Source organism: Lepisosteus oculatus, chromosome 1 (genome assembly GCF_040954835.1).
Source record: "Lepisosteus oculatus isolate fLepOcu1 chromosome 1, fLepOcu1.hap2, whole genome shotgun sequence".
Classification (NCBI taxonomy): domain Eukaryota; kingdom Metazoa; phylum Chordata; class Actinopteri; order Semionotiformes; family Lepisosteidae; genus Lepisosteus; species Lepisosteus oculatus.
Window position 1 is genome coordinate 19,774,372 of NC_090696.1, and position 26,988 is coordinate 19,801,359.

The 26,988-nt window shown below is 53.9% G+C and overlaps 2 protein-coding genes across 6 annotated transcripts; both read left to right on the forward strand.

The window, feature by feature from the left end:
* Positions 1-3,058: 3,058 nt before the first annotated feature.
* troap (trophinin associated protein) lies at positions 3,059-15,035 on the forward strand. 3 transcript variants are annotated; one of them, XM_069187046.1, is made up of 14 exons: positions 3,059-3,215; positions 4,819-4,899; positions 4,991-5,264; positions 5,608-6,862; positions 7,181-7,284; positions 7,596-7,647; positions 8,759-8,886; positions 9,604-9,655; positions 9,744-9,814; positions 10,679-10,771; positions 11,418-11,513; positions 12,292-12,649; positions 14,309-14,499; positions 14,939-15,035. In XM_069187046.1, the coding sequence occupies exons 2-14, from the start codon at positions 4,850-4,852 to the stop codon at positions 14,990-14,992; spliced, it is 2,778 nt and encodes a 925-aa protein (XP_069043147.1). In that variant the 5' UTR covers positions 3,059-3,215; positions 4,819-4,849; the 3' UTR covers positions 14,993-15,035. The 3 variants fall into 3 exon arrangements, with proteins under 3 accessions (XP_069043147.1, XP_069043149.1, XP_069043151.1); XM_069187048.1 differs by having other exon boundaries at positions 14,942-15,035; XM_069187050.1 differs by having other exon boundaries at positions 11,421-11,513.
* Positions 15,036-18,374: 3,339 nt separating this feature from the next.
* On the forward strand, positions 18,375-26,988 carry LOC102688903 (aquaporin-4). 3 transcript variants are annotated; one of them, XM_015344060.2, is made up of 5 exons: positions 18,375-18,512; positions 21,131-21,496; positions 23,271-23,435; positions 24,384-24,464; positions 25,161-26,988. In XM_015344060.2, the coding sequence occupies exons 1-5, from the start codon at positions 18,498-18,500 to the stop codon at positions 25,374-25,376; spliced, it is 843 nt and encodes a 280-aa protein (XP_015199546.2). In that variant the 5' UTR covers positions 18,375-18,497; the 3' UTR covers positions 25,377-26,988. The 3 variants fall into 3 exon arrangements, with proteins under 3 accessions (XP_015199546.2, XP_015199548.2, XP_015199547.2); XM_015344062.2 differs by having other exon boundaries at positions 21,131-21,481; XM_015344061.2 differs by having other exon boundaries at positions 21,134-21,496.

Sequence of the window (26,988 nt, forward strand, 5' to 3'; positions counted from 1 at the left end):
GCGAAGAGGGGGAGTGTGTGTGTGAGGGGACCGAGGGGCTGGTGAAGAGACAGAGAGAGGAGGAGGGGGCTGAGGCCCTACAGGATGCATTTCATCTCGCTGGGAGGGGTGGAAAGAAGTTCATCTTTCAAACTCATTATCAAAGAGAACTGTTTCAAATTTCGCCCGGCCTGGGGAGCCGAGCTCCAGCCTGAAGTGATTTCAGATGAGTTGGTGTTATTTGTGCAGACGGGGCTATCGATCCTCGGGGTTATTACACAGGAGCCGCCTGGCATTTGAAGGCTGGAAGTGTTTGGACAGATGTGAGCGGATTACAGCGGACGGGGATATCGATCCTGTCCAGAGGCGCGCGCTCCGCGGGGGCTCCCAGGGGGGCCAGCGCGGGAAAAGACAGCTCAGACGAACGATCCCTGATGCAGCCAGGGGGTGGGGGGAGAGGTTCGTTAAAAAAAAAACCCCAAACTGCAAAACTGGCTCCGCAGGGGGTGGGGCTGAGGGTGGGGTGGCTTCTGGGGAGGGACGGGGGGATTCACAATCCAAATTTGCCCCAGTCTGGTGGGGTGTCCTTGCGAGGCTTTCTGACTGAGCACTAGGGGTGTCGGACATGGGTCACCCCCTCCCTGTCACACTGCTCCACATCCTGTCACAGGCCCTGGAGCTGGAGGGGGCAGATCTCTATGAGGGGCTGGGGGGGTGACACTACAGCTGCCCTGCCCTTGCTGGTATGCAGTAGGATATGGATATGGGGGGGGGCCACTGCACACGGACGTTTGGGGAGGTGGGATGAGCGTGTGACGTACCCCCCCACCCCCCAAGAGAACTCTGATACTAGTCTGTCACACGGCCTCCCCTCCAGCCCCCCCGAGTGCAATGCAGGTCCCCCATTAATACAGCTGTGTAGACTGTAGAGATCTGGGTGATGTTCCCCCAAACAGCGTACAACAGCAGTGCCCAGAGACAGGCAATTCTATAAGATCCTGGGATCTATAAGGCACTTGCCTCCAAACAGGTTGGAAGGGGCAAATGGGTCCCTCTCTCCCGGTACCTGTTCTTATGCTCACTGCTGTGTGGGACTGGGAGAGCAGAATATGAACTGCAAGTGCTCTTCTTCATTATTCATGTATGCGCTCTGTTCCCTGTGCTGCGTTATGCAAGCTGACACAGGCGTCTCACTGGGCCCCTGCAGCTGCCAGACCTGCTCTTCTGTGTTCCCCTGGTGAAAGGCATCTCTGACAACAATTAGCAGTGACAGTAATCGTAATGGCACAGACTAAACAGTCTTGTCCCCGCGCACCCTTGCAGGGCTCGCTGCAGCTCCCTAGAGCTGACAGCTAGGTGGCGCAGTGATTCGGATGAAGGAGGGGCCGACACCAGGAGCCCCCCTCTACCCCCCCCATCAGGCTACAGCTCTGCTGCTGAGTCTCTCTGAGTGACCCAGAGAAGCTGCTTGTCAGAGACACTGTACTGTCGCACTTGGGCGTCCTAACGGCTCTGCCCTCCTCACGCAGTCCTGATCTGCTGAACCTGCAGGCGCTGTGTTTCAGCCCAGCAGCTGATCCTGACGCCTCAGTCCTGTCGTGTAAAAAGTGTTCTTTCAGCTCTGTGGGGTTGAGGAGCTCCTGCTAACTGACCAGGAGCCCCTGACAACCGGTCACCACGCCGGACCGGTCAGTGTGACAGAGCAGCCCCTACAGCCCTTCCTGCTGGCCGCTCGTGTCCGGCTGTCCTTGAGCTGCCAGACGGTGCTTGAGAGACGCTGGTCAGAGAGACTTGAAGGTGCTGAATGACTCCTCACCCAGCCTGAGCTGCATCAGCCCCAGGCACAGGACTGAGAACAGATCCAGCACCAGCGGGGGCCTGGAGAGAATTCCTGGTGCTCCTCACACAGGGATCCTGGCTCCGGTCTGTGTCCGGGACTGTGTACAGCAGGGAATGTTGGAAATTAGAATTATCTCCTAGCGCCTTATTTTATGAAGGCAGCAAAAACAAAGGACATGCTTTCTTTTTGAACTTTTTTTAATCAAATGCTGAAAGTATTTACTGCTTCCTGTGCCAGACTGACACTGGTCAAAGAACTGGAGCTGCTGGGGTCCTCTCCTCGAGGGGTTCATTCAGTGTCACCCTGTAACCTCTGCCCCTTCTTCGGCAGCTTTGCAGGACCTTACGAAGAAAATAACTAAGAGCGTGTGCAGCCACACACTGCTGCTTGTATGAAACACGGGGGGGCGTGGATGCTATGGGGAGCCCTACTGCACTGCTGCAGCTGTTCCAGCTGGTCCTGTGCTTTTCACCCTGAATCAGTTCACATGCTGTACTGGAGGGGGCAAGCCTCCTATCTGGGGGCACTCAGCAGACTCACTGCACCGCAGATCAGGGGGCTGAGAGACCCTTTCACCAGGAGGAGAAAGTTAAGGAGACCTCATTCTACAAGCAAACAACAGCATGGCATTTCCTACAACGTGCTTTTCCTCACAAACTACCTGCCTGTCTCAATATATCTTTTCAGTATATAATATTAATATATATATATAATGTTAAGTCCCTTTTATTTTTGATCCAGTACATGGATTTTAGACTTGGGTCACTATACATGAGGTTTAAGCAACTGGATTTTATGTGTCTAGATATTTGTGTGTAGATCTTTTATAATTATTGCAATTAAATTTGAGCGTGCACGGATGATTGTATTGTAATATTTTAATATACATATATACAATATACAATCAAATATTAATATAATAATGTAATATTGTATTGTAACAGCAATGTAATTCGATGTTCTAAATGACTGGTGTTTTAAACAACCTGCAAAAGTGCCGAATAAACAAAACAATTGCTCATGCACAAATCCTCTTAAAGCATGAACTACACATCTTTAAAGGACAATGCTGAAAAAGTAGCCAAGACTCTTCCTGCGCCTGCTCAGTGTGTTCCGCCGTTACCATGGTGCTGCCAGTGCATCCCTTCCCTCACACTCATTGGCCAACAGGCAGCCAATGGCTGGTAGGCCAAGCTCAGGCGGAGCTCGTTGATTGGCTGCTGGAACTCCGGGTCTGTCCAACGGCGAACTCTGCTTTTTTACAAACTTGCTGCGGCAGCCAGTCTCAGGAAGTAGGGGAGAAATTAAAACTGCGAGGAGACAAGCAGGCACTGAATCGGATAATTGCACTCGGGCAGCGTTTGGCTCTAACGAATCTCCAGTGAGACAAGCGACGGTGAGTACAGCTGTTGTCGACCTATGCTTTGGAAACGTTACACATTCGCTCCTTATGTGTCTCTCCGAGCGTGGTCGTTGCACAGCCTTATTATGACCCTTTCTTTCAGGTGGCTGATTAATAACACAAGTAATTAATCGCCTGTGCTTCGGTGATAGAGTTCTGTTCCATGTTTCCCCTGTGGATTATGATTATCCTGAACCGCGGTACTAGTGCGTGTGTGTGTCACCCCGTTTGTTGTGGTATGGAGGCGAATTCAGGCACAGCGAGACTCAAAACCACCCGTTTTCTTGAAAAAATAATACATTCGCCCGGGGTGGCTGGGGGCAGTGAGGCACGTGACCGCCCAAAAAAAACCAGCCAACCCGAGAAGCGCATGACGGGACGTATCAATAATACACGAGATTGTAACGTGTTTTCTTAGGCGTGACAGTACTCCTGACAACATGGTGCCACAACGTGTATGACGGACACTGTTCTACATTCTTGCACAAACGGCGGTACTTAATGTAAAGTGCTCCCTCACTCTTGGGAAAAATGCTTCACCTTCACTGCTCAACTGTAAGAGGGTTTGGAGAGAAGCATCAGTCAGGTAGAGAATGCGTTGCCCTGCAGGTACCTGTCAGCTGTGGAGCTGCTGTGGGCACTGTGGCCCCTGGTGAAGACCAGAGTGGGACTCCTGAGGGCTCTGAGCTTCACACTGGTGTGACTCCAGGACTCAGGATCTGCGCCTGTGGCTGGAAGGTTGCTGGCAGAGGAATCCTACTCTGTCGGGCCCCTGAGCAAGGCCCTCAATCCCAGCTGCTCCAGGGGCGCCGTGTAAATGACTGACACTGCGCTCTGACCCCAGGCTTCTCTCCCTGTCTGTGTGACTCATGGAGAGCAAGCTGGGGTGTATGAAAAGACAAATTCCTAATGCAAGAAATTGTATAGGGCCAATAAAGTGATCTGATCTCCTGCAGGAAGAGGCTTGGGCCAGGTGTTAATCCCCTCACTAGTTACCCGACGCTAGATTACTGAACGAGTTTACAAACGAGCGCTCATATTGTTAGAGCCATGTGACCCTGAACAAGATGTCTGCTGACCACAACAGCTAGTTTGCTTATCCAGGATGTGCCAACCCTGTAGGCTCCCCACAGCGCTGCCTGGGGAGGAGCGTCGGGGTTGAAATGCCGTGCTGATTTCTGTGTTCGGTCTGCACCAAGCCTTCGTTGTTCTCTTTGCTCCTGAGGCACTGCTTACCTTGTGCTCGCTGAGGCAAGAAGTCTTTGAAAATGGGGCAGCTGCTGCTCCCAGCGTTCGTCTTCAGGACAGTGGCGCCGTCCCCAGCGACACAGGGCCTCGGTGTTTCTCTGCGCCCCGATGATCCCGCTGGGAGGAAGCCCTGTGTTTGTTTCTCCTGCGTCGATCACTAACGTGCTGTAGCTCTCGAGGGCTCCGGAGTCTGGATGCGTGGGCCTTTCTGTCAGACCTGATCTCCTGCTCTTTGCGTGTTCTTTTTTATTTCCCATACAGAAAACCAGGGCTTGATTCGGTGGATTAAGGTAAACCCAGCGGCCAGGCTGGTTCCTGTCTAACTGCAGCCTCTGTTCTGTTCTGACAGGCCCGCCCCGCCCCAGGCGCTGCCCGAGCCCATGGCTTCCTGCCTTGCCCTGCGCGAACAGAACCGCCCCGCCGGCGCACAGTGAGTCTACTGGGCCCGCAGCTCTGTGCCAGTCGCACGCCGGGGCGCGGGAAGTGTGCTGATCCGACCTCTCTCTCTCTCGCTCCGACAGGGAAAGAGAGCCCGGCCTCAGCTACCCTGCCCAAGGAAAGAGGGGCGCTTCCAAACCGGGGGCGGCCCAGGCTGGGGATCGTCGCCGGGGCGTCGATGCCGAGAACTGCGACCCCTCCTCCGCCTGCCCCCATCCTGGGGGGGGTGTTCCCCTGACGGGAATCCCCCCAGGAGGAAAATCGGGGGTTCTCCCTGTCTCCCTCGGACCGCAGAAGCCCAGACTGCCCATTGACTTCAAGGAGGCTCATCGCCGATGGGAGGAGAGGCTGCAGAAGGTAAGGGCCTGCTGCTGTTCCCACTGTCTGGTGTCCTCCCTCCCTGCTGGATACACTATGCCCCCCTCTTCCCTCTGTCCAGTCTCTCTCTCTCCCTCTGTCCCACCCACGGGCACCATGAATCCTGGCATTCCAGAGCTCCATGTGAACGATATTGAACAGGCTAGGATCCAGTGATCGCAAGAGAGGGAGTGCAGCTGGCCCAGCTCAGCAGATCTGTAGCTGCGAGCAGAGCCTGACTTGCAGAACCCAGATTTCTTTATTTTAGATTTGCTGAGATCCCGCATTGTCTTGTGGTGGGATGTGACTGATGCCTCTCTCTCTCTCTCTCTCGAATTCTAAGGGCAAAGCAAAAAAGAAGCCGTGCACCAAGCCAGAGCCCTTCAACTTCAGTCAGCCAGCGGCCCCCAGGGCGGCGCTGTTGAGTAAAAAGTTTTCGCATGCAGCAGGGGCTGAGACGGACCGAGCTGAACAGCTGCCCTCTAGCCAGGCGGTGGAAGCTGTGCAGTCCGTGAGCGATGGAGCCCAGCCTGCTGTACCAGTCATCAACAGGGCCGCACAGCCTCCGCGTCCGGACCAGTGTGCTCGCCCAGCAGCGAGCAAGCCAGCCCGGCCCCTGGGCCCCCTGTCCAGAGACGCGGGGCAGCCTGAGCTTCGTGAAGGCAGCACAGATGCCCATCCAAGGCCACGAAATACCGTCCTCTGTGTAAACCCGGCAGTGGGCGTCACAGAGCAGCCTGCACACCCAACAGGAACGCACCCGGGACCGCCTGTACCTCGCAGGCCCGTTGGTGCTCCCCATACCGAACACTCGTGGAGGGTCTTTGCACGGGACCCTACACAACCAAGCCCTTCTAAAACCAGGGACTCGAAATCGCCACCAGTCAGTGGCCCAGTTCTCTGTGGGCCCAGTGAATCGAGGAAGGTTGGCTGGCTGCCACATCATGCTGCTTTTCCACTGGCTAAACAGACTGTCCAGTTTGCAGACCCACCCTCTGGCCGACCTGGCCAGTGCTTAACGCCGGTGTTCAGCCCTGGGCTCCAGTCGGCACGGCGAGCCCTGTGCCATTCTGCCAGGGGTGCAGTCCTGCCCCACTACACGGACACCACCCTGGGCAGCACCGGGCACAGTGCTGTCCCAGCTCCTCACGCTAGCTATTCCCAGGTGCCTGGGACAGGGCAGTCGGTGACTGGGAACGCTGTCCAGTGTGAACACTCAACGCCTGGGAATTCTGTCCCTGGTGTCCCACCTTTGACTGGGAGTACAGTTCAACTAGAGAATGGGAATTTGGTCCAGTGTGAACACTTAAAGCCTGGGAATTCTGTCCCCGGTGTCCCACCTGTGACTGGGAATTCTGTCCAGGGCGAACACTCGGAGCCTGGGAATTCTGTCCCCGGTGTCCCACCTGTGACTGGGAATTCTGTCCAGGGCGAACACTCGGAGCCTGGGAATTCTGTCCCCGGCATCCCACCTGTGACTGGGAATTTTGTCCAGGGCGAACACTCGGAGCCTGGGAATTCTGTTCAGCCAGTGAATGAGAATTCTGGTTCTGATCCAGAGCCCATCACGCAGAACACGGCCGACACTGCGCTGACAGGTAAGGAGACTGGTCTGGTCTCGTTCTTTTCTTTTTTTACAGATCATCTATGGGGGGGGGGTTAAATTCCACAACGACAAACCCTAAGTCTGCCGTCTTTCTATGCATGAATTGTTTCTCTGTGTGGAGTGCAGTACCTGGTCCGTTCTGGAACCAGTATCCGGAGAGCCTCTTGGATTCTCTTCGTTATTCCGCACATCCGGCCTGCCCACTCATCTGCCTTCTCTTTGTCCCGCTCGATGCCCGGGAGTGGGCGCAGGCGGGAAGTGTTTTTATTGGCGGCGTGGCTGACCCCGTCCCGTGTGTGTGTGTCCGCAGGTGGGCCCGTGCCCTTCACCCCTGACCCCGCGGCCCTCCGCCGTATCCTGGCCAGCGAGGCGGAGCACTGCCCGGCCTCCCTGAGGGGCAGCTCTGTCTGCATGGTGAGTTCCTCCTGACCCGGTGTGTCTGTGGTGCTGTCTTCATGCTGTACTTGTCTGGGGGGCATGTGGGTGTCAGTTTTACCTGTGAAGTAGGGGTGTGTGTGGTGGTGTTGCCCTGGCTCGTTGTGTGTTTGTGTGTTGCTGTAGCCCAGGCTCACACTGTGCCCTGCGGTTGTGTTGGTGTGTGTGTGTATGATGGTGTTATTCTGTGGCTGAGGGATGGGGGTGTGTGTGTTGTTGTTGTTGTAGTCCTGGCTCACTGTGTGTGTGTGTGTGGTAGCCCTGGCTCACACTGTGCCCTTGTGTTTCAGCCCAGGAAGATGCTGCTGTCCAAGGGCCGGAGTGCTGTGGTCAGTGATGGAGGTCAGTCTCTCTGTTCTGAGCTCAGAACCCAAAGTCAACCAAAAGCTGAATAGTTGAGTAACCGGACTGAGGTTCTGGTTCTTGGGTTTCTGATGGGATAGACTCCTCCGTCACGAGAGTTTTCTCCTGTTCAAGATCAGGCTTCTGTTTTAATTTCTGGTTTGGTCACTGGCTTTGTACCAGCTGCCTAATGGCAAAAACACCATGCATATCTTTGCAGATAACTGTCAGAAGCGTTTAATCCAAAGAATTTAGTCTGCTCTTCAACTCCTGCTCTCCAGTTCTTTTTGCCTGTGAGTACTGCACAGTGCATCCTCTCCAGCAGCGTGTTAATTAAGAATCGATTTTGTATCAGACGTGGGCCACTAGAGAGACCCAGTCATGTTGAGTGAGTTGCAAGAATCTGGGTTATGTTGGCACAGCGCTATACTCCTGGCTTTCACCAGTAGGGGGCGCTAGGCTCTTCCTTGCAGTGCCTGCTGTTGTGTCTGTCGGCCGCCACCGCGTCATGCTCCGGCCTGCCGGGGGACCTGGCCTCTCCGGACGTCCGCGTTCGGCTCGCGGCACAGCCTGGGATCCATGCTTGGCGATGGCAAACCGCACGAACTCCGCGGACATCTCCTCCCTTTCCTCCTTCGTTGTCGGGAGCGTCTCTGCGATCCCTGCGTAACCGGGCGGCAGGTGGCGCTGTTGAGAGCGATGGCCGTCCCATCGCGTAGCTGAGGGAGTCCAGGGTCTTCCGGACCACAGCGTCGTGTCCCGACTGCGTGCGGAGGGCTGGGCGCGCAGTTTGGGCCGCAGTTTGACATCTTTGCAAAGATTCTTGAGGTTAAACTTTCCCCTGAGAGCCGGCGGGGACTGAGGATCTCCGAGGATCGGGGTGGGCGGCCGTCTCGCGTGAAGAGCCGCGCAGATCTGGGGTTCGGTGTGGTCTGAGGAGACGTGCTGGCGAGACGTTGGTGCGGCGGTGTGGATCTCCTCGCAGTGCTGTTTCAGCTGTAGACAGGCTAAATCTAGACCTCGGGAGTGGTGAAAGGAGGGAGGCATCTGAGCAAGGCTGTAGCTCGACGGGCTGGGCTGGCCGCTGACCCCGTGCCTGTCCTTCCCTCAGCTGGCTCGGTGCCCTTCTCCCCGGACCCCGAGGCTCTTCGCAGTATCCTGCGCAACGAGGGGCTGAGAGCCAGGGCGCCCCTGGGGGAGCAGAGCAGAGCCTCGGTCAGGGGCAGCTCCATCTGCATGGTGAGTCTGTGTGCCCCCTGCAGGGCGGGGCCTGTCTTGCTCTGGGAGGGGGTTGGTCGCTCCGGGAGGGGGGGCGGGGCTCGCTCTGGGAGGGGGTTGGTCGCTCCGGGAGGGGGGGGCGGGGCTCGCTCTGGGAGGGGGTTGGTCGCTCCGGGAGGGGGGGCGGGGCTCGCTCTGGGAGGGGGTGGGTCGCTTCGGGAGGGGGGGGCGGGGCTCGCTCTGGGAGGGGGTGGGTCACTTCGGGAGGGGGGGGCGGGGCTCGCTCTGGGGGGGGGTTGGTCGCTCCGGGAGGGGGGGGCGGGGCTCGCTCTGGGAGGGGGTTGGTCGCTCCGGGAGGGGGGGGCGGGGCTCGCTCTGGGAGGGGGTTGGTCGCTCCGGGAGGGGGGGGCGGGGCTCGCTCTGGGAGGGGGTTGGTCGCTCCGGGAGGGGGGGGCGGGGCTCGCTCTGGGAGGGGGTTGGTCGCTCCGGGAGGGGGGGGGGGGGGCTCGCTCTGGGAGGGGGTTGGTCGCTCTGGGAGGGGGGGGGCGGGGCTCGCTCTGGGAGGGGGTTGGTCGCTCCGGGAGGGGGGGGCGGGGCTCGCTCTGGGAGGGGGTTGGTCGCTCCGGGAGGGGGGGGGGGGGGGGGCTCGCTCTGGGAGGGGTTTGTGGGGGTGCTGGTTCTTGTCTGTTTGTTGGAGTCTTGTCTGGCCTGGTGTTACACTGTGTTTCTGTGTTTCAGCCCCGCAGGATCCCGAAGGCGAAGGCCCAGAAGGCAGGAGCGACAGGCCCAGGTCCGTCTCGTCTCTGCCTCCCTGCTGCTGTTCTGCTTCAGCCCGGTTCTGATTCTGTGCCTGACTGTCTCCTGGTCTGTCCCCACAGGCGATGAGCAGGCTGTGACAGCTCAGCTGTCGATGCCCCGCAGAGTCCCCAACACACGGCCGAGCTCCATGGTCAGTGCACGGGGGTTCAGGGGTCCACAGTTTTCTTGTAGCACCAGAGCTGTAGCTGGGAACTGGACTTCAAGGCAGTAGTTGGTTTCAGATTAACAAGCACCAGTAATGATGAAAGCCGACTCTTTATGAATTTCTAGCTTGACATTAACTAATAGAACAGAGCCAGTCACAGACATAACGTGACCCCTCTGAAATTTAGCCCGTGTGAAGCCCAGCCTGGACTGAGGAATTTTCTTCTAGGGAGTCTCGGTATGTGCTCAGAGCCCGGGATCGAATCCTGGCAGGGGCAGGCGGAGCTTCTCTTGTCACATTTGCGTGTGTTAAAAAGGTTTCGTGTGTAAGGTGTTCCATGTAAGCCCAGGGATGTCATTTTAGAATTGTATTGTACGATGTTAAGTCCTCATATAACTCCATGATCCATGTAGGTGCTCATTTAGCTCCTACAAACAGTACAAAGTAACTCACCGCGTTCCTCATTGCTCGGTTTGTGCTGTTGAAAGTAGTGTTTGTACTACTTTCGTTCCTGAGATATAGCACCTTTTTTGGGGTGTAATGTCACTTAGCCCCCCCTAAAACGGCATAGGAGAACCATAATACTTGTCTTATTCATTAGTGCCAGTTTACACTGTTCAAAGTTGTGTCTAAGCTGCTTTTGTTCCAGAGATACCCGAGTCTTGGTCTGGAGACAATATCCTGCTCTGACAGGCTGAGGGAACTGAATCTCTTTAGTCTGAAGGGAGTGTCCTGCACTGACAGGTTGAAGGAGCAGAGTCTCTTTACTCTTGAAGAGAGGACTTTGAAAGGACCTAATACAAGTATTTAGAGCACTGCACTGAGGGCCAGTTTGTGTGTCTGTTCCAGAGAAAATTGGGACAGTCCGTCTTCCGCACTCCTGTCTTCAGGACCACCCCTAGAGTTGAGGGTTACTCCAAAGACCCTGGACTGTACAAAGAGGTGAGGGGAAGGGTGTGTGGGGGTGTGGGGGTGGGAGGAAGAGTCTTTGCAAGGACTTGAACTCCTGAGACACTGGCACTGTGGAGGTTCTCACATGGCAAAGCACAGTCCTTTTAAAAACAGAAATCCAACTCCTGGTTTCCTGTGGGCGGAGCAGAGAACAGGAAGTAGAAAGGGCACGAGAGCCAAAGGGACGTCTTCACGAGTACAGACTTGCAGCCGGGTGTCGGCGCACACCTGTTCTTCCTGCCCTTTCACGGCCCGATTACAGAACCACACAAACGTCTCGGCTCCTCTGTAAACGATAATGGCAGGAGTCAAAGGGTTTCAGATTGCTGACTTGTTTTAAGTCGGGCAAGTCCTAGCAGCTCCTATTTCTGTGCTGTAATCTGGCTCTGTGAGTGCCGACTGTGGATTCCTCTCTTAACCCTGAGGAAGGCTAATTGGGCTTTAGAGGCTTAACAGGGGTGGGGTTGGGGAAGTGATCATTGCGATCACCTGAACCAGTCGTCCGTTCCCACAGTCCCACAGGGTCTAGTACGAAGCTCTTCGGGCCGATGCTGGCGAAGAGCGGAAAGGGTGGAGGTCCTCCTCTGTCTGATGGATGACTTTCTGTCTTCTGTGCCCCCCTCCCTCCCCCTGGCAGCAGGACAGCGTGGTCCAGGAGCTCCGGTTCGAGGAGCAGGAGCAGCGTGCCGCGGACGGGAGCGGGACGGGCTCGCGGCCTGACGCGCGGTCCGAGGTGAGTCCGACGAGTCCTGCGCCGCTCCGGCCCTGGAGCTGAGAGGTGCTGTGCAATTGTCTGGAGAGTAGTCCGCCCCCTGGTGTCCTACCTGTGGCAGGTGTCTAACAAGCTGGGGAAGCACATGGGGCGTCTCGAAATCCAAATTTCCCTTCCAGTTCGCAGGGAGACAAAAATAGTTCTGTAAGCAAGCCTTAGCTGCCACCCACAGCCTTACATGATTGTGGAGAATTTTCAGGAATGTATTGCCTGTAAACGGACTCCTTAGTGCAGTCCCTTACAGCCCTTTCACTACACGCTTTCCTTTTCACTAGAGCCAATTTAACAATCCCAAAGTTTGCAGGGCTTACAGACCTCAAAGGCAACAGTTCATCCCTTACAGCATTCTGGGGAATGCGGTTCAGGCGTAAGATCTGCCCTCCCGCCATGCTGTCTAAAGCAATTCACTTAGCAGGCATGAAGGATGGCTTCTTTCAACCTCCCTCGACAGCACAGGGGTGGGCCTTTGATTCTGCGAGTCAGCCTTTCCTGCTCATTAGCCAATTTTTGGGACACATAGCAGGGAGTGGGTTGGATGAGTAAGAAAGCTGTAGTCAAGAATGGGCTGTATAGACTCCCGTCCTCTGAGTGTCAGCAAGAACCAAACGTCGCGGTTAGCAGTCCCCCAGGGGTATGGGGGCTCGGTGGTATTAGTTTGCTCTGTGTTGAGTGTCCTCCTGCTGTGACGGGTGGCGCTGGGAGTTTTATCAGTGTGCTGCTGCGTGTCTCGTGTTTGCAGATTGCTGCCCCCTCTCCTGTCCTGGAGAGAGAAGATCAGGGGCCCAGGGAGGAGGAGACGGGGCGTCGGCAGCTGCCGGAACGAGACGGGGCCGGGGTCCCCCAGCCCTTTCTGCAGGCCCCCCACCGGGCGTCTGTTATAGTGTTCTCCCAGGGTCCCAGGGTGCACAGGGAAGACGCTGTTCAGGAGAGTGTCCTGGCTCCGCGGGCTGGGCCTGGGAGTGGGCGAGAGGGGCGGGTCCAGACCTGGCAGCCGGGCCTCCTCCTCTCCGGAGGGCATCCCGACGTGGAGCAGAGCGTTCCGGAGACAGCGGCATGCCCCCAAGGGAAACTCCCACCTACGGCGCCCGCCCTTGCAGGTACAGTACGCAGTGTGATGCCACTAGGGGTGAGGCAGTAGACGGGCTGCTTTCACAGCCGAGTGGATTTTTGCAGTGTTTTTTTTTTTTGGCCGCACTATGATGGCAGCGTGACGTCATTTCTGGAACGGAGCACGCAGGCGTTGCAGAGGAGAGGTGTAAATCAATTGCAGAGTTGCGAAGCGGAGAGAGATGAGAAGATGACCCTACGAGTCAAAAGGGAAGCTTCAACTACCTGGGCCGCCAACTTGTGAATAACGACCATCGAGAAATCCGGTGAATGAGGAGGCCGCTGCCAGAAGTCAAATAACCCAGGGAGAGTCAGCCTAAGTTACACATAGTGTGAAAGGAGTGTTTTGAAGACTTGCCCAGTATATGGAGTCCAAGGCACGGGGGGGAGAAGATAGCAGGACTAAAAGAAGCTGAAAGATGAGATGCTGTTGCTAAAGGACACACCGGACAGAGGGAAGGGAAATGGCACGAAGAAGCCCGAAGTGGACTACGAAGTGGAGAAAGGCCAGAGCAGGGAGTCGGATTACGGCAAAGATTTTTTTCTACATGTTAGAATACAAGATATTTTTCTTTTTTGCATAAGAGGGGCAGAATAGCTACCCTCAGCATTTAGAAGCCTCCATGACATAGGAATTTGTTTTTTCTGTTGCTTGAATAAACTAAGCGCAGTTAATTGCAGCGCTGTTTTGGGGAGTCTTTTGTCCCGAGGCCCATCTATCTACTCTAGAGGACTGGTCTGAGGACCACACCCCCAGCGGCATCACAGTGTTGGAAGATATGGGCATGAGTGGGTGCACCCAAGACAGTGCCTCTGCTGGAGAGCAGCATGTTGTGCAACAGAAGAAAACAGGATTTTGTTTTCCCTTCTCCTGTTCTGGTTATTGCGGTTGATCCTGGAGGTGGGATTTTTTCTGCCCTTTCCTATCCCTCTCTCCTGTGGCTGCTGTCGAGAAATGTAGAGCGTGCTCTAGCAGGCAGCCCAGGTGACTCCGAGGCTCGCAGGTAGGCGGGTACCAACGAGTCACCCCTTTACTATTAATTAATAATTTCTCACACTTACATAGCACTTTTCTGGACCCTCCACTCACAGTGCTTTAAAGGTAATGGGGACTGCCCTCCTCCACCACTACTAATTGAAGAGCACGCAGTGCATGTATAAACCATGCTCAGAAGGTTTTAGCCTTTTTTTTTCTTTCAGTTTATAACCTTTCAGAGGTATTTACATTGTGCCAGCAGAGAGTGGGCAATAAATACAGAAATACACTTATTCAAAACTATATAAGTTTGGGCATTACTGAATTAGGACTTGGTTTCATTTCTGAATTAGGGGATTCTGATCTTAATGGGGGGCATAAACACCTCCCAGGTTAGCCCGTATTTACTAAACCTTTCTGACAGTAGAGTGTTCTCCTGTTGATTGTATGAATCAGTCCGCTGTTCAGCCTGGAGGGTCTTCAGTTAGCCCTTGCCTTGTCTCTTACTGGCAGCTAGTTCGTAGTACAGATCTCTCTGGGTTCAATGCGAAGTGACCCTTTTAAAGGGACTTGCAGACGACTCCTGCAGCAGCTTCCGGGGAGGAATTCCCTGGCGTCGGCAAACCTCACCGGTGAGCCTGCATTTCTGATTCTGGTCTGATCTGCTCCGCAGGCAGCACGCCGGCGCCTCCTACAGGCACCAGACTGCGACGGCCCCGCCCCCTGGTCCCGTCTCTCCAGGAGGCCCTGCTGGACGAGGAGTGCGCCTTCTACACGTCCTGCGGCCCCGCCCCCCCGCGCCCCGCCCCCATCCGCCGCTGCGCCAACCCGCTGGCTCGCACCTTCGACTTCGAGGACTCGCTCGTGAGTGGCAGTGGGGGGGGAGGGGGGCGGTTCGTCTTCCCAGTTAAATCCATCGTTAGTGACTGGCTCGCAGCGTGGCTGCACCTTCCCAGGATTCAGTTCACCGACGCTCTTGCACTTTTATTGTCCCATCATCTCTCCAGTCGGAGCAGTGGTCCAGACTCCCTTGGAGCTGATGGTTATCTACCCCTGACATCCCTCTAGCAGTGCTCACTGGGGGAGGCTTTCTGAGCGTAGCCTGCCTTACTGCTGATCGACCACTAGGGGTCCCCAGTCACCCTGCATACTGTGCATGGCATACTGTGTGACTCTGGCTTGCTGCTCCAATGGGATCTGCAGGAGCATGGAGGCTGTGCTGGGAGCCCCTGGCCTGTAAGACCTGCAGATCCACAGTCCTAATGGCAGTGATGAGTTAACATCCGTCTCTTTCTCTCCTCAGCAGTTCGAGCCAATCTCCTCGCCCTCATCGGCTGAAGAGCAGAGTTTTATGTAAATTATTCTATGTTGATGAATAAAAGGAAGCTGTATCATGTCAACGTTGGTGTGTCATGAATTGTGTACATTTGCTGTGCAGTCCCATGTGAGACCAGGGTGTGTGAGTTTTGACTTGTCTGCAGGGTGTCCAGTCCTGGTCCTGGGGGGGTCAGTGTGTCTGCAGGGTGTCCAGTCCTGGTCCTGGGGGGGTCAGTGTGTCTGCAGGGTGTCCAGTCCCGGTCCTGGGGGGTCAGTGTGTCTGCAGGGTGTCCAGTCCCGGTCCTGGGGGTGGTCAGCGTGTCTGCAGGGTGTCCAGTCCTGGTCCTGGAGGGGTCAGCGTGTCTGCAGGGTGTCCAGTCCTGGTCCTGGAGGGGTCAGCGTGTCTGCAGGGTGTCCAGTCCTGGTCCTGGAGGGGTCAGTGTGTCTGCAGGGTGTCCAGTCCCGGTCCTGGGGGTGGTCAGTGTGTCTGCAGGGTGTCCAGTCCTGGTCCTGGGGGGTCAGTGTGTCTGCAGGGTGTCGTCCAGTCCTGGTCCTGGGGGGGTCAGTGTGTCTTGTGTGCGTGTATCTGTGGGGTCCTGCTCCTCTCCCTCTCTGAGGAGTCTGTCTGCTGCACATGGCTGCAGCTGTCTGTCCTGTCACTCGCACCTGAGTGGGACCCTGCTGGGCAGGAGAGGGGAGGGGTGGTTAATACCAGCCCAGGCCCTCCAACAGACAGCAGGACTCCGAGAGCTTCCCCAGGGCTGATGGGACACTGCGCCTCTCTTCCCCTCTCACCTTGACCCTCTCCTGTCTCCCTCCTATCACCCTATCCATCTCTTGCCCTGTCCCTCTCCTCTTTCCTCTCCCCTCGCCCTATCCCTCTCCTTGCCCTGTCTCTCTCCTCTCCCCTGGCCGTCTCCTCTCTCCTCGCCCTGGCCCTCTCCTCTCTGCTGTCTCTCTTCCTGCTTCTGTTTTGTTTCCCTCGCACACCCAGGCAGGGGGTGACAATGGCGCTGTTGTTGTCGGATGGCCTGAGTTAGCGCTTCAGGGGAGGCGTGAGGCCAGGCCCTGCTGGGGAGGGAGGCTGTGTTGTCCTGCCGTCAGCAGTCCGGCCGCGGGGGTGGGGGGCAGGAAAGTGCCCACACAGCGGGTTTGAACAGAGCCTGTGCCCGGGAGCGGGGGGCACTGCCTTCCAGAGAGGCCTCGCTGCCACAAAAGAGGGGTTTAGGGGTCCCAGGGCAGCAGCAGGAGGGGACTAATCCCCTCGGACAATGGGGCACAAAGCACTCGTTCTGGACTCGTCCTGGAGCTGCCCGGGCTGTTCTCCGCAGGGAGTCCCCTCGGCTTGTTCCTGCCCTGATTTCACTGTCCTTTACTGTGCTTTTACCCCAACCCCACTGGCTATGACTACTCCATACTGGACATTAGCCATGATTTCTCTGGTCCTTGCTGTGCTTTTAACATTATTTCAGTTGTTTATACTATATTGTAATTTTATCACAGTTTCACTGGACACGACTACTCTTTACCATGATTCCACTAATCTTTATTGTGCTTTTACCATAGTTTCACTGTGCTTTAGTGCACTTTGACACCAGTTTCAGTTTTTATGGGCTTGGTCTCTTGCTTGTGCTGCTCCTGTCGGAGTGTGGGGTGTGAGTATTTTAGGATATGGAGTACTGGACAGAGCGTCAGAACTGGCCAATTCCAGATGTGTCGGCAGTGTCCTGTTACTGCAGTGGTGTAAGATGGGGGTGAGCCAGCTCTCGGGTATGTGCACTGTTCCTGGTGGGCTGCTGTCCACTCCAGGCGGAGACCGACATCGGCAGAAGCAGTGAATCTGTCGGGACAGCTCAGCCATGCTCTCGGTCCTGGGTGTCTGCTGTTACTTGAGCTCTTTCATCTGGGGGCCTCTCTCTGGGATGAAGGACATCACAATTGTCCCCATGGCAACGGCAATGCAGGAGGGGCTCTCTAGTTCAGAGGGAGGCTGTTCCCGTGGCAACTCGCTCTGCACTGCACAAGGAGGGAGGGGGGGGGTGCGAGCGCAGGGACTTGTTATAGACGAATCTGATGCAAAAAAGAGCTTTTGGCTTCTTTTACTGCCTAAAGGCGTTGATTGGTGAATCGATCTGTTGTGAGCTTGTTATCTCGCTCACTGGCTGCATACGTGGATTTAAAATTCAGTCCCAGCATCCTTTTCTCTTTCCCCTTGTTAGAAGTCTGAATATTCCGGTTCTTTTTCTGTCTTTTGATCCAAAAGGAAAAAGGCTCTGGATAATGGGGAAAGCACACAGGCTGCACACCTTGGGACCAGTGTTGACACTCGGGAGCACACACACACGCGTGTATGCAGACACGCAGCCTTGCCAGGCCCGCTCTGTTCAGTGCTCACAGCCCTGTCTGTACACGTGGCAGGAATTCAGAGTCCGCTGGCCCGCAGACGGTGCACCACCCGGCTCTCCACGGATCCCGGAGAAGCTCGTTTCCCATACCTGTGACAGGATCCCTGGGACACTGTCCCTGTGGCATTCCTGAAGGAGCTCTGCGGGACGGTGGTGTCGGGACTTTGAGTTCAAGAAGCTGAACGAGGTACTAGTCCGGTATTCCTCTGGCGGGTGTGCCCCCACTCTCTGCGCAGCTCCGCCCGGGGTGAATTCTGTCCCATTTTAACACACCGAGACGGCCAGCAGGGCCCCACACACACCCATATATATATATAATAACATTACTGGTTTAAAGTTCAGTCTCCTGCAATTAAGAATTGCTATGATCTCACAGGCCAGTTTTGCTGCTGCATTACCACCACCTGGCTTGAGGGGAGACCTCTAAGGAAAATCATGTTGCTGCTGTAACCGGGGAGGGTGGACCAGTAGGTGGCGCTCTTCCCTCTTGACTGGGACTGGTGAGTGGAAGCACCGTGCTGTAGGAGGCGCTGTTTTCAGACCAGGCACCCAGCTGAGTCGAGCTCTCCGAGGAAAAGGGAGGACCCAGGGCCGGCAGGGTTTATTAGCTGGACACCCTGGTCTTGTGCCAGAAAGGGTGTCGAAGTGAGATGGACCCAGTTTGCTGGAGAAAAAGAAGCCTGGCCTTGTCTGTTTTAACCTATGTTTCGAGTGGTGCTATCTGGCTGGCGTGGACTACCTCGTCTCTTCTAGTTCAGTGGAGAGAGAAGTCTGGGATCTCCCCAGGAGGCACTGAATGGAGAAGTGTATGCAGAGGACTGGAGAGGAGTGAGTCGCACTCTGTGGAAGATTCCTCACAGCCTGAGTCCGGTCAGACCGCAGTCCTGTGTTGTACCGTTATTGCTGAGAAATGGCTGTGAGCAGAGAGGGGAGGGGAGGAGGTTAAGTGGAGGATTGTTTCAGGTCTGGAGTGGGAGGGTGGGCTTTTATCTTTGAAGACTGAAAGGCGGGGGGAGGTTGCTATGGGTAGTAGGACCTCCTAGAAGCTCTTGAAATGAGAGCGGAGAGCTCTGTGTTCCTCTGTACCCAGCGCCGCAGAGGCACGGACGTGGACAGAGAGAGAGACACTCTGGACAGATCATGGCTCTGCGAGAGGTAGGACCGGACTCGGAAAACTGAACCCAATTTGCAAAACTAGATGAATGAAACAGGTCGGCTCGTGTCAGGGCTCCTTTGCTCAGTTATCCTGCTTCAGGCGAGTTAAATCTGATATTGTGAGCAACTGTCTATCATGGGATTAAACAGATTGAAACACATAAGATTTACATTAAGGGTGGTGGGAGCAGGGAACAAGCTACCCAGCCATGTTGTTAAAGACAATGCTCTGGCTTCTTTCAAGGAAATGGCTAGATGACATCCTGGAATCAGTTACTTCTTTGTGATTGATTCTTCAGATAACTGTGATTGAGATTTTCGAGAACAGGGATTCCTAAATTTCTTGGGGATGGAAGCCTTCACTCCTACTTGTGTCTATTTCTGTTTAGCTTTCAGTTACATAACTGAACCATACTCTCTTTGATTAAATTACGTTCAGATGTTATACCTGTTGGAGGTCTCATGGTAACTGTCCTTCCATTAGTTTTCTAAACACTATCCAGTTCAAGGTTCCAGGGACCTCAGAGCCTATCCTGACAAGCAGCGGGTACAAGGCAGGGTACCCCCTGGTCGGGGCACCAGTCCATCTCAGAGCACACCCCACACAAAGACAGGGAGAACATGCAAAATCCACACAGATAGGACCCCAGGTCCAGAATTGAAACAGGGGTCCCAGTGCTACAAGGCAGCAATGCTAACTGCACCACCATAGCACCCATGTGAAACTGTCAATACATGCAATTCAAGCAAAAAAAAAGTTTTTTTGTTCTAGTTTGCTGAATGTTTGGGTAATCTGGTACAAAACAAATGAGGTTCAGTTACCAGAAAATGTAGCTGCAATTCAGCAGGAAGAAAGACAATGTACATCTTCTCTGATCCCTGTGCTTTGGAGAGGTGGAGAGAGCACTTAGGTGTCTCAGCATATTAATTTAGTCAAAGAGATGGTGTTGACTTAATTAGCCCTCTATTGATAATGACAGCTGGCCCATAGAAACAGCTCCACCTGGTCTTGTGTGCAACAAAGTACTTCATTCGGCTCGCCAGGCCTGGAAACAGTGAGGTCACTTCCTTAGTGACAAGCAGGACTACAGATGTGTCCAGTGCTATCTGCTCATGTTTCAGATTAATTTATAAACTCACAAACCGCAAAACAGCCCTTGAGTCCTGGGTGTTTCTACTGCTTTTTTGTCTAGGTTATATTACAAAACTCAAAGCCATTGAACAGAGAAACAATAACAATACTCTCCATTTGCATAGCTGATGTTAGCTCACAGTGTTTGGCAGGTGAGAGGGGAGTCGTTTCATCCTCCTCTGAAGCGCAGCATCCTTTAATCTCTCCTTGTTCAATAGATTTTCTCTCATTCGTCCTCCGTCCCAACCTCTCTTTCTATAATATTTTCCCCCTCCCTTGCTCTCTCCCTATTGCTCTCTGCTCTCCCTCTCTCTTTTCCTCTCCCCCTCTCTTTCCATGTCTCCCTCTACCTCTGTCTCCCTTCCTCAGTTCAGTTCGAATTCATCTAGCTATACTGGCAATGCCAATGAGTTACAGTCTTGCCAAAGCAATAGAATCAACACGACATTTACAGTACTAATATATCATTGGATATTTTCCACACATCACATAATACATAAAACAGGATTGTGAGACACGCTTGCTCTCTGTTCCTCAGGCTGTGACAGGAGATCACACTATGAGCTGCAGCTCTGTTGAATTTCTTCCACGTGAATCAGCTGTTCTGATACTGGCAAGATAAAGAATTCTGGGATTATATTTTATTTTAGAGAAGAATGTTTGTCTAATCCTAGAAAGTTTCTTACACAACAACAGAAAGAGCATCTCTGTCTCTGCTTTTCCCTACTGTCGGTGGTCACTGAGCCTGTCCTCTCTGGACAGCCAGGTCTGTCCGTGTCCATTTTCTATGTCCAGGCTGTGGTCACTGAGCCTGCCCTCTCTTGTGTGAGATATTGTTGTTCAGTGTGCATTGTGTTTGTGTGTCCCACTGGGTTAGACAGTGTTGCTCAGTGTGTGTTTGTGTGTGGGTCCTAGTGGGTGAGATAGTGTTGTTCAGTGTGTGTTGTGTGTGTGTCCCAGTGGGTGAGATAGTGTTGTTCAGTGTATGTGTCCCAGTGCGTGAGATAGTGTTGTTCAGTGTGTGTTGTGTTGTGTGTGAGACAGTGTTGTTCAGTGTGTGTTTTGTCTGTGTGTGAGACAATGTTGTTCAGTGTGTTGTGTTGTGTGTGAGACAGTGTTGTTCAGTGTGTGTTTTGTCTGTGTGTGAGACAATGTTGTTCAGTGTGTTGTGTCTGTGTGTGTGAGACAGTGTTGTTCAGTGTGTGTTGTGTGTGTCCCAGTGGGTGAGATAGTGTTGTTCAGTATGTGTTGTGTTGTGTGTGAGACAGTGTTGTTCAGTGTGTGTTGTGTTGTGTGTGAGACAGTGTTGTTCAGTGTGTGTTGTGTCTGTGTGTGTGAGACAGTGTTGTTCAGTGTGTTGTGTTGTGGGTGAGATCTTGCTGTGTGATCTGTTCACTCTGATGGGTGTTGCTCTAGCAGTGCTGTCAGTGAGCTTCAGGACCAGCTGGCTGAGGGGCTCTTCTCTCTCTGCCTGCTTCTCTCCGAGGAGCTGCGGAGCCGGCAGTTCTGGCGCGCGGTGCTGGCAGAGGTCCTGGGGTCCCTGATCTTCGTGTCGGCTGTGCTGGGCTCCTCGGTGCCGGGCCCCGGCGAAGTGGGGCCCATCCAGCCGGCCCTCGCAGCCGGGTTTGTGGCCATGGGGCTGGGCCAGTGTTTCGGGGACATCAGCGGGGCTCAGGTGAACCCTGCCGTCACGCTGGCCTTCCTGGCCACCCGCAAGCTCGACCTGCTGAGAGCGGCCGGCTACGTCCTGGGCCAGTGTCTGGGGGCCACGCTGGGGGCTGGCGTCCTCTTCCTGGCCCTTCCTGTGAAGTCTGCAGCGGAGTGCTACGTCAGCAAGGTCAGGGAGAAAGAGGTGTGAAAGGAGGCAGGGTGGGAGTAGGAGAGGTGAATGGAGGCAGAGGACTCAGAAGAGGCCAGAAGCTTTACTTCTGTACACCGAGAGTGGTGGGTGTATGGAAGAAAATGCCTGTCATACCTGTGTCAAGCGATTCCCTGGGATCTCTGTGTCACTGGCTAGGTGTGATCTGGTGCGCTCACAAGTAAGAACAGCAGATCAGATGTCATTAACCCCGGCCATACAGAGCTAAGAGGTCATGACCCGAGCACACTGACCCGAGCACACTCACCCCAGCACACTGCTGATCAGGTCAGTTAGGAGAGAGGGCCTCCTCTGCTCTGTTCCTGTGTGCTCACGAGTGAGAACAGCACACTGACCCCCAGCACACTCACCCCCAGCACAATCACCCCAGCACACTGCTGATCAGGTCAGTTAGGAGAGAGCGCCTCCTCTGCTCTGTCCCTGTGTGCTCACGAGTGAGAACAGCACACTGACCCCTGCACACTCACCCCAGCACACTGCTGATCAGGTCAGTTAGGAGAGAGGGCCTCCTCTGCTCTGTCCCTGTGTGCTCACGAGTGAGAACAGCACACTGACCCCAGCACACTGACCCCAGCACACTCACCCCCAGCACAATCACCCCAGCACACTGCTGATCAGGTCAGTTAGGAGAGAGGGCCTCCTCTGCTCTGTCCCTGTGTGCTCACGAGTGAGAACAGCACACTGACCCCTGCACACTCACCCCCAGCACACTCACCCCAGCACACTGCTGATCAGGTCAGTTAGGAGAGAGGGTCTCTTCTGCTCTGTCCCTGTGTGCTCACGAGTGAGAACAGCACACTGACCCCTGCACACTCACCTCCAGCACACTCACCCCAGCACACTGCTGATCAGGTCAGTTAGGAGAGAGCGCCTCCTCTGCTCTGTCCCTGTGTGCTCACGAGTGAGAACAGCACACTCACCCCCAGCACACTGCTGATCAGGTGAGTTAGGAGAGAGGGCCTCCTCTGCTCTGTCCCTGTGTGCTCACGAGTGAGAACAGCACACTCACCCCCAGCACACTGCTGATCAGGTCAGTTAGGAGAGAGGGCCTCCTCTGCTCTGTCCCTGTGTGCTCACGAGTGAGAACAGCACACTGACCCCTGCACACTCACCCCCAGCACACTCACCCCAGCACACTGCTGATCAGGTCAGTTAGGAGAGAGCGCCTCCTCTGCTCTGTCCCTGTGTGCTCACGAGTGAGAACAGCACACTCACCCCCAGCACACTCACCCCAGCACACTGCTGATCAGGTCAGTTAGGAGAGAGCGCCTCCTCTGCTCTGTCCCTGTGTGCTCACGAGTGAGAACAGCACACTGACCCCAGCACACTGACCCCAGCACACTGCTGATCAGGTCAGTTAGGAGAGAGCGCCTCCTCTGCTCTGTCCCTGTGTGCTCACGAGTGAGAACAGCACACTCACCCCCAGCACACTCACCCCAGCACACTGCTGATCAGGTCAGTTAGGAGAGAGCGCCTCCTCTGCTCTGTCCCTGTGTGCTCACGAGTGAGAACAGCACACTCACCCCCTGCACACTCACCCCCCAGCACACTGCTGATCAGGTGAGTTAGGAGAGAGGGCCTCCTCTGCTCTGTCCCTGTGTGCTCACGAGTGAGAACAGCACACTGACCCCCTGCACACTCACCCCCAGCACACTCACCCCAGCACACTGCTGATCAGGTCAGTTAGGAGAGAGGGCCTCTTCTGCTCTGTCCCTGTGTGCTCACGAGTGGGTCCTGTGCTCTCCAGGTGTCCACTGAGGCCAACGCAGGCCAGGCACTGGCCATGGAGGTCCTGGCCACCTTCCAGCTGGTCTTCACCATCTTCTCAGCCGAGGAGCGGCGGCAGCGGGACGGGGGCGACCCGGGCAGCTGGGCCGTGGGGTTCTCGCTGAGCGCCGGCGTGCTGACCGCGGTGAGGAGCGGAGAGACGCACGGCGACACGCCACACTTAACACACGCATGTTCTAGCACTGCTGACACCTTCGTTAACAGCAGCCCGAGCCCACAGGAGAGTGAGCACAGGCGCCATTCCGGAACAGACCATGTACATGTCTTCCGGAGGTGCACCGTGGGCGTTACAGCGTTTTAGGAAAACTAAATGAGCACATACAGAGATGTACGGAGCTGACAGGTCATGAGGAGATCAGAGGTCATTGCCCCAGACATACAGAGCTGACAGGTCATGAGCGGATCAGAGGTCATTAACCCCAGACATACAGAGCTGACAGGTCATGAGGAGATCAGAGGTCATTAACCCCAGACATACAGAGCTGACAGGTCATGAGCGGATCAGAGGTCATTAACCCCAGACATACAGAGCTGACAGGTCATGAGGAGATCAGAGGTCATTAACCCCAGATATACAGAGCTGACAGGCCATGAGCAGATCAGAGGTCATCAACCCCAGACATACAGAGCTGACAGGCCATGAGCAGATCAGAGGTCATTAACCCCAGACATACAGAGCTGACAGGTCATGAGGAGATCAGAGGTCATTACCCCAGACATACAGAGCTGACAGGTCATGAGCAGATCAGAGGTCATTAACCCCAGACATACAGAGCTGACAGGTCATGAGCAGATCAGAGGTCATTAACCCCAGACATACAGAGCTGACAGGTCATGAGGAGATCAGAGGTCATTAACCCCAGACATACAGAGCTGACAGGTCATGAGGAGATCAGAGGTCATTACCCCAGACATACAGAGCTGACAGGTCATGAGCAGATCAGAGGTCATTAACCCCAGACATACAGAGCTGACAGGTCATGAGGAGATCAGAGGTCATTAACCTCAGACATACAGAGCTGACAGGTCGCCACAGCGTGTGACCTCAGAGTGTGTCTCTCTGTCCTCTAAGGCCCGTTTCTCTGGTGGCAGTATGAACCCTGCTCGTTCCCTGGGGCCAGCCATCATCACCGGGATCTGGGAGCATCACTGGGTGAGTCGCATTGGGAACACTGGGGGAGTGAGGGGTCTGAGGTCATCTCAATATTATTTCAGACCGAGCACCAGTTCATCAACTTCTCTGTGACACTCTGTTGATTTTGAGACTGTTGATACTCCCCTCTCCGTGTGTACTGATCGGATATACTCTCCTCTCCAGGTGTACTGATTGGATATACTCTCCTCTCCAGGTGTACTGATAGGGTGTACTCTCCTCTCCAATTGTATGGATCGGATATACTCTCCAGGTGAACTGATCAGATATACTCTGTTCTCCAGGTGAACTGATCAGGTGTACTCCCCTCTCCAGGTGAACTGATCAGATATACTCCCCTCTCCAGGTGAACTGATCAGATATACTCTATTCTCCAGGTGAACTGATCAGATCTACTCTGTTCTCCAGGTGAACTCATCAGGTGTACTCTCCTCTCCAGATGAACTGATCAGATATACCCACACGTGAAGAAGGCTCCATGGCCGAAACGTTGTGTTCTCTTTCTTCTTTTTTTCAGCATGGAATAAACCTATTATTTGTTCCTTTGCAGCCTACGCATGCTGACGCAGCTACCCACCTGATCAGATATACTCTGTTCTCCAGGTGAACTGATCAGGTGTACTCTCTTCTCCAGGTGAACTGATCGGGTCTACTCTCCTCTCCAGGTGTACTGATCAGGTGTACTCTCCTTTCCAGGTGTACTGGATTGGGCCGATGATGGGTTCGGTTCTGGCGGGGGTGTCCCATGAGTTCTTCTTTGCAGCCAGCGCCTCTCGACAGAAGCTGATCGCTTGCCTGACGTGCAAGGACATCGAGATCGTGGAAACAGCCAGCCTGTCGCGCTCTTCGCTGTCCACCGTCACCCAGACCGCCATGAGGGCCAAACAGGCCAACAAGCATGACCACAACTGACCGCTGGGACTGCCCGTCCGTGTGCTGCCCTGCTACACTCAGCACGTGGGACTCAGAATGACAGCGGGAGGCCTGACCCAGACTGCCCACGAGCTCTCAGTGAAGGCAAGCGCTTAGAACATAGCTTCTCAATCAGTCCACTGCAGGGTTTTAGCAAAGCCAGCTCTTCAGTTGTTGTATTGGTTGATAATGAATGAAATGTTGTCGTGTGGGGATGGCTGAACCAAAGACCTGCACTGGATCGAGTGGAAGGTTTGTTATTTGGTTACTTCTTCCTTGCCCAAAGACCCGGGGTCTCAGTTCCTGGGGAGACCTGTCTCACTGGGGTTTTGTTCCAACCGCATTCTCAAGTTCTTTTTTTGCTCTAACCGTTTAATTAGCTGCATGATTGTGATACTTCTATCCAGTCTCTGAATTTTAGTGCAGTGACTTTCATGTGTAATCAACAGTAAAAAACTGAAAAAAAATCCTAATTAAAAAAAATTCTAATTAAAAAAATATCATCTTCATTGTTTAATTGACTATTCAGGTTGTATCAAAACCCAGAAGACTCATTGACTTCCGTGGGTCTGATTTTCTGCAGTGATGTCAGTGAGAGCCCAGTGACTCACCTGTCAGGCGCTGTGGAGCTCAAAGATGGCCGACACCCTTCTTCATTCAAGGGCCGTTGCTGTTAGCGCACACATGAAGAATGGAGTGTGTGGGTATAAAATGAAAGAGATCTAGAACTGTTGAGAGCATTTTTGTTTTCACAGCTGCACATTTCTTTTCAGCAGATGTTCATGGTTGTGTAATGGCAAATATTCCTTCCAACAGAATGGAGGTTTGCCATGTAAAACAACCCACAAGTGCAATATTTCTAAGTATTATACATGATGTGATCTGGTTATATTAAATAATATTATAATTATATTATATATTATTATACAGAAGCATCTTATTAGATTGAATAGTAAATTGGTACGGAAGATTTTTCATTAATCTAGCAAAGACTGATGAATGAATGATCAATTCATTCACATTCTTTACTGACCAGTCCTGTCCTGTTCTTTACTGACCTCTCCAGTTATACCCTGACAATCAACCAGTCCTGTTCTTTACTGGCCAGCACAGTCCTGTTCCTTACTGACCGGTCCGGTCCAGTCTCATATTGATACGAACACTGGCCAGATTGCTATTTTGGTGCCATTCAACCCCTCCAGCCCATTAACTAGTTATCAATCAATAGTTAGTAGACCAGTTATCAGTTATTAGATGAGAGGATCACATCCTCTTCTTTAAAGAAGCCAGGGTATCAGCTTCAATTCCACTACTTGTTCCACATTCTGGAAACTACAGGGAAATCGTTTACACCTGTGACATTTGTTTTTTAATCCAGGGTAAAACTACAAGCGAGAAATGAGAGAACTGACTGCACTCTTCCCCATTTGCAAATAATTCAGGATGGGCTCTGTGTAGCTTTGTTCTTAGTCTTAGTTTTTCTACTTTGTACACATTAATGTACACTCAGCTAATATATTGGCAAGAATGTCATGCCTGAATCCATCGAGGACCTTGTTGATGTATTTGGTCTGATGAACTTACAGTAAAATAAAAATAAAGAAATACCTTA

Coding starts and splice junctions, on each gene's coding strand:
- LOC102688903 (XM_015344060.2), top strand. Junction 23,436..24,383: donor GCGCCGGCGTGCTGACCGCG/GTGAGGAGCGGA, acceptor CTGTCCTCTAAG/GCCCGTTTCTCTGGTGGCAG. Junction 24,465..25,160: donor GGATCTGGGAGCATCACTGG/GTGAGTCGCATT, acceptor TCTCCTTTCCAG/GTGTACTGGATTGGGCCGAT.
- troap (XM_069187046.1), top strand. CDS start 4,850: ATGGCTTCCTGCCTTGCCCTGCGCGAACAGAACCGCCCCGCCGGCGCA. Junction 7,285..7,595: donor GGGGCAGCTCTGTCTGCATG/GTGAGTTCCTCC, acceptor CTTGTGTTTCAG/CCCAGGAAGATGCTGCTGTC. Junction 12,650..14,308: donor TACGGCGCCCGCCCTTGCAG/GTACAGTACGCA, acceptor TCTGCTCCGCAG/GCAGCACGCCGGCGCCTCCT.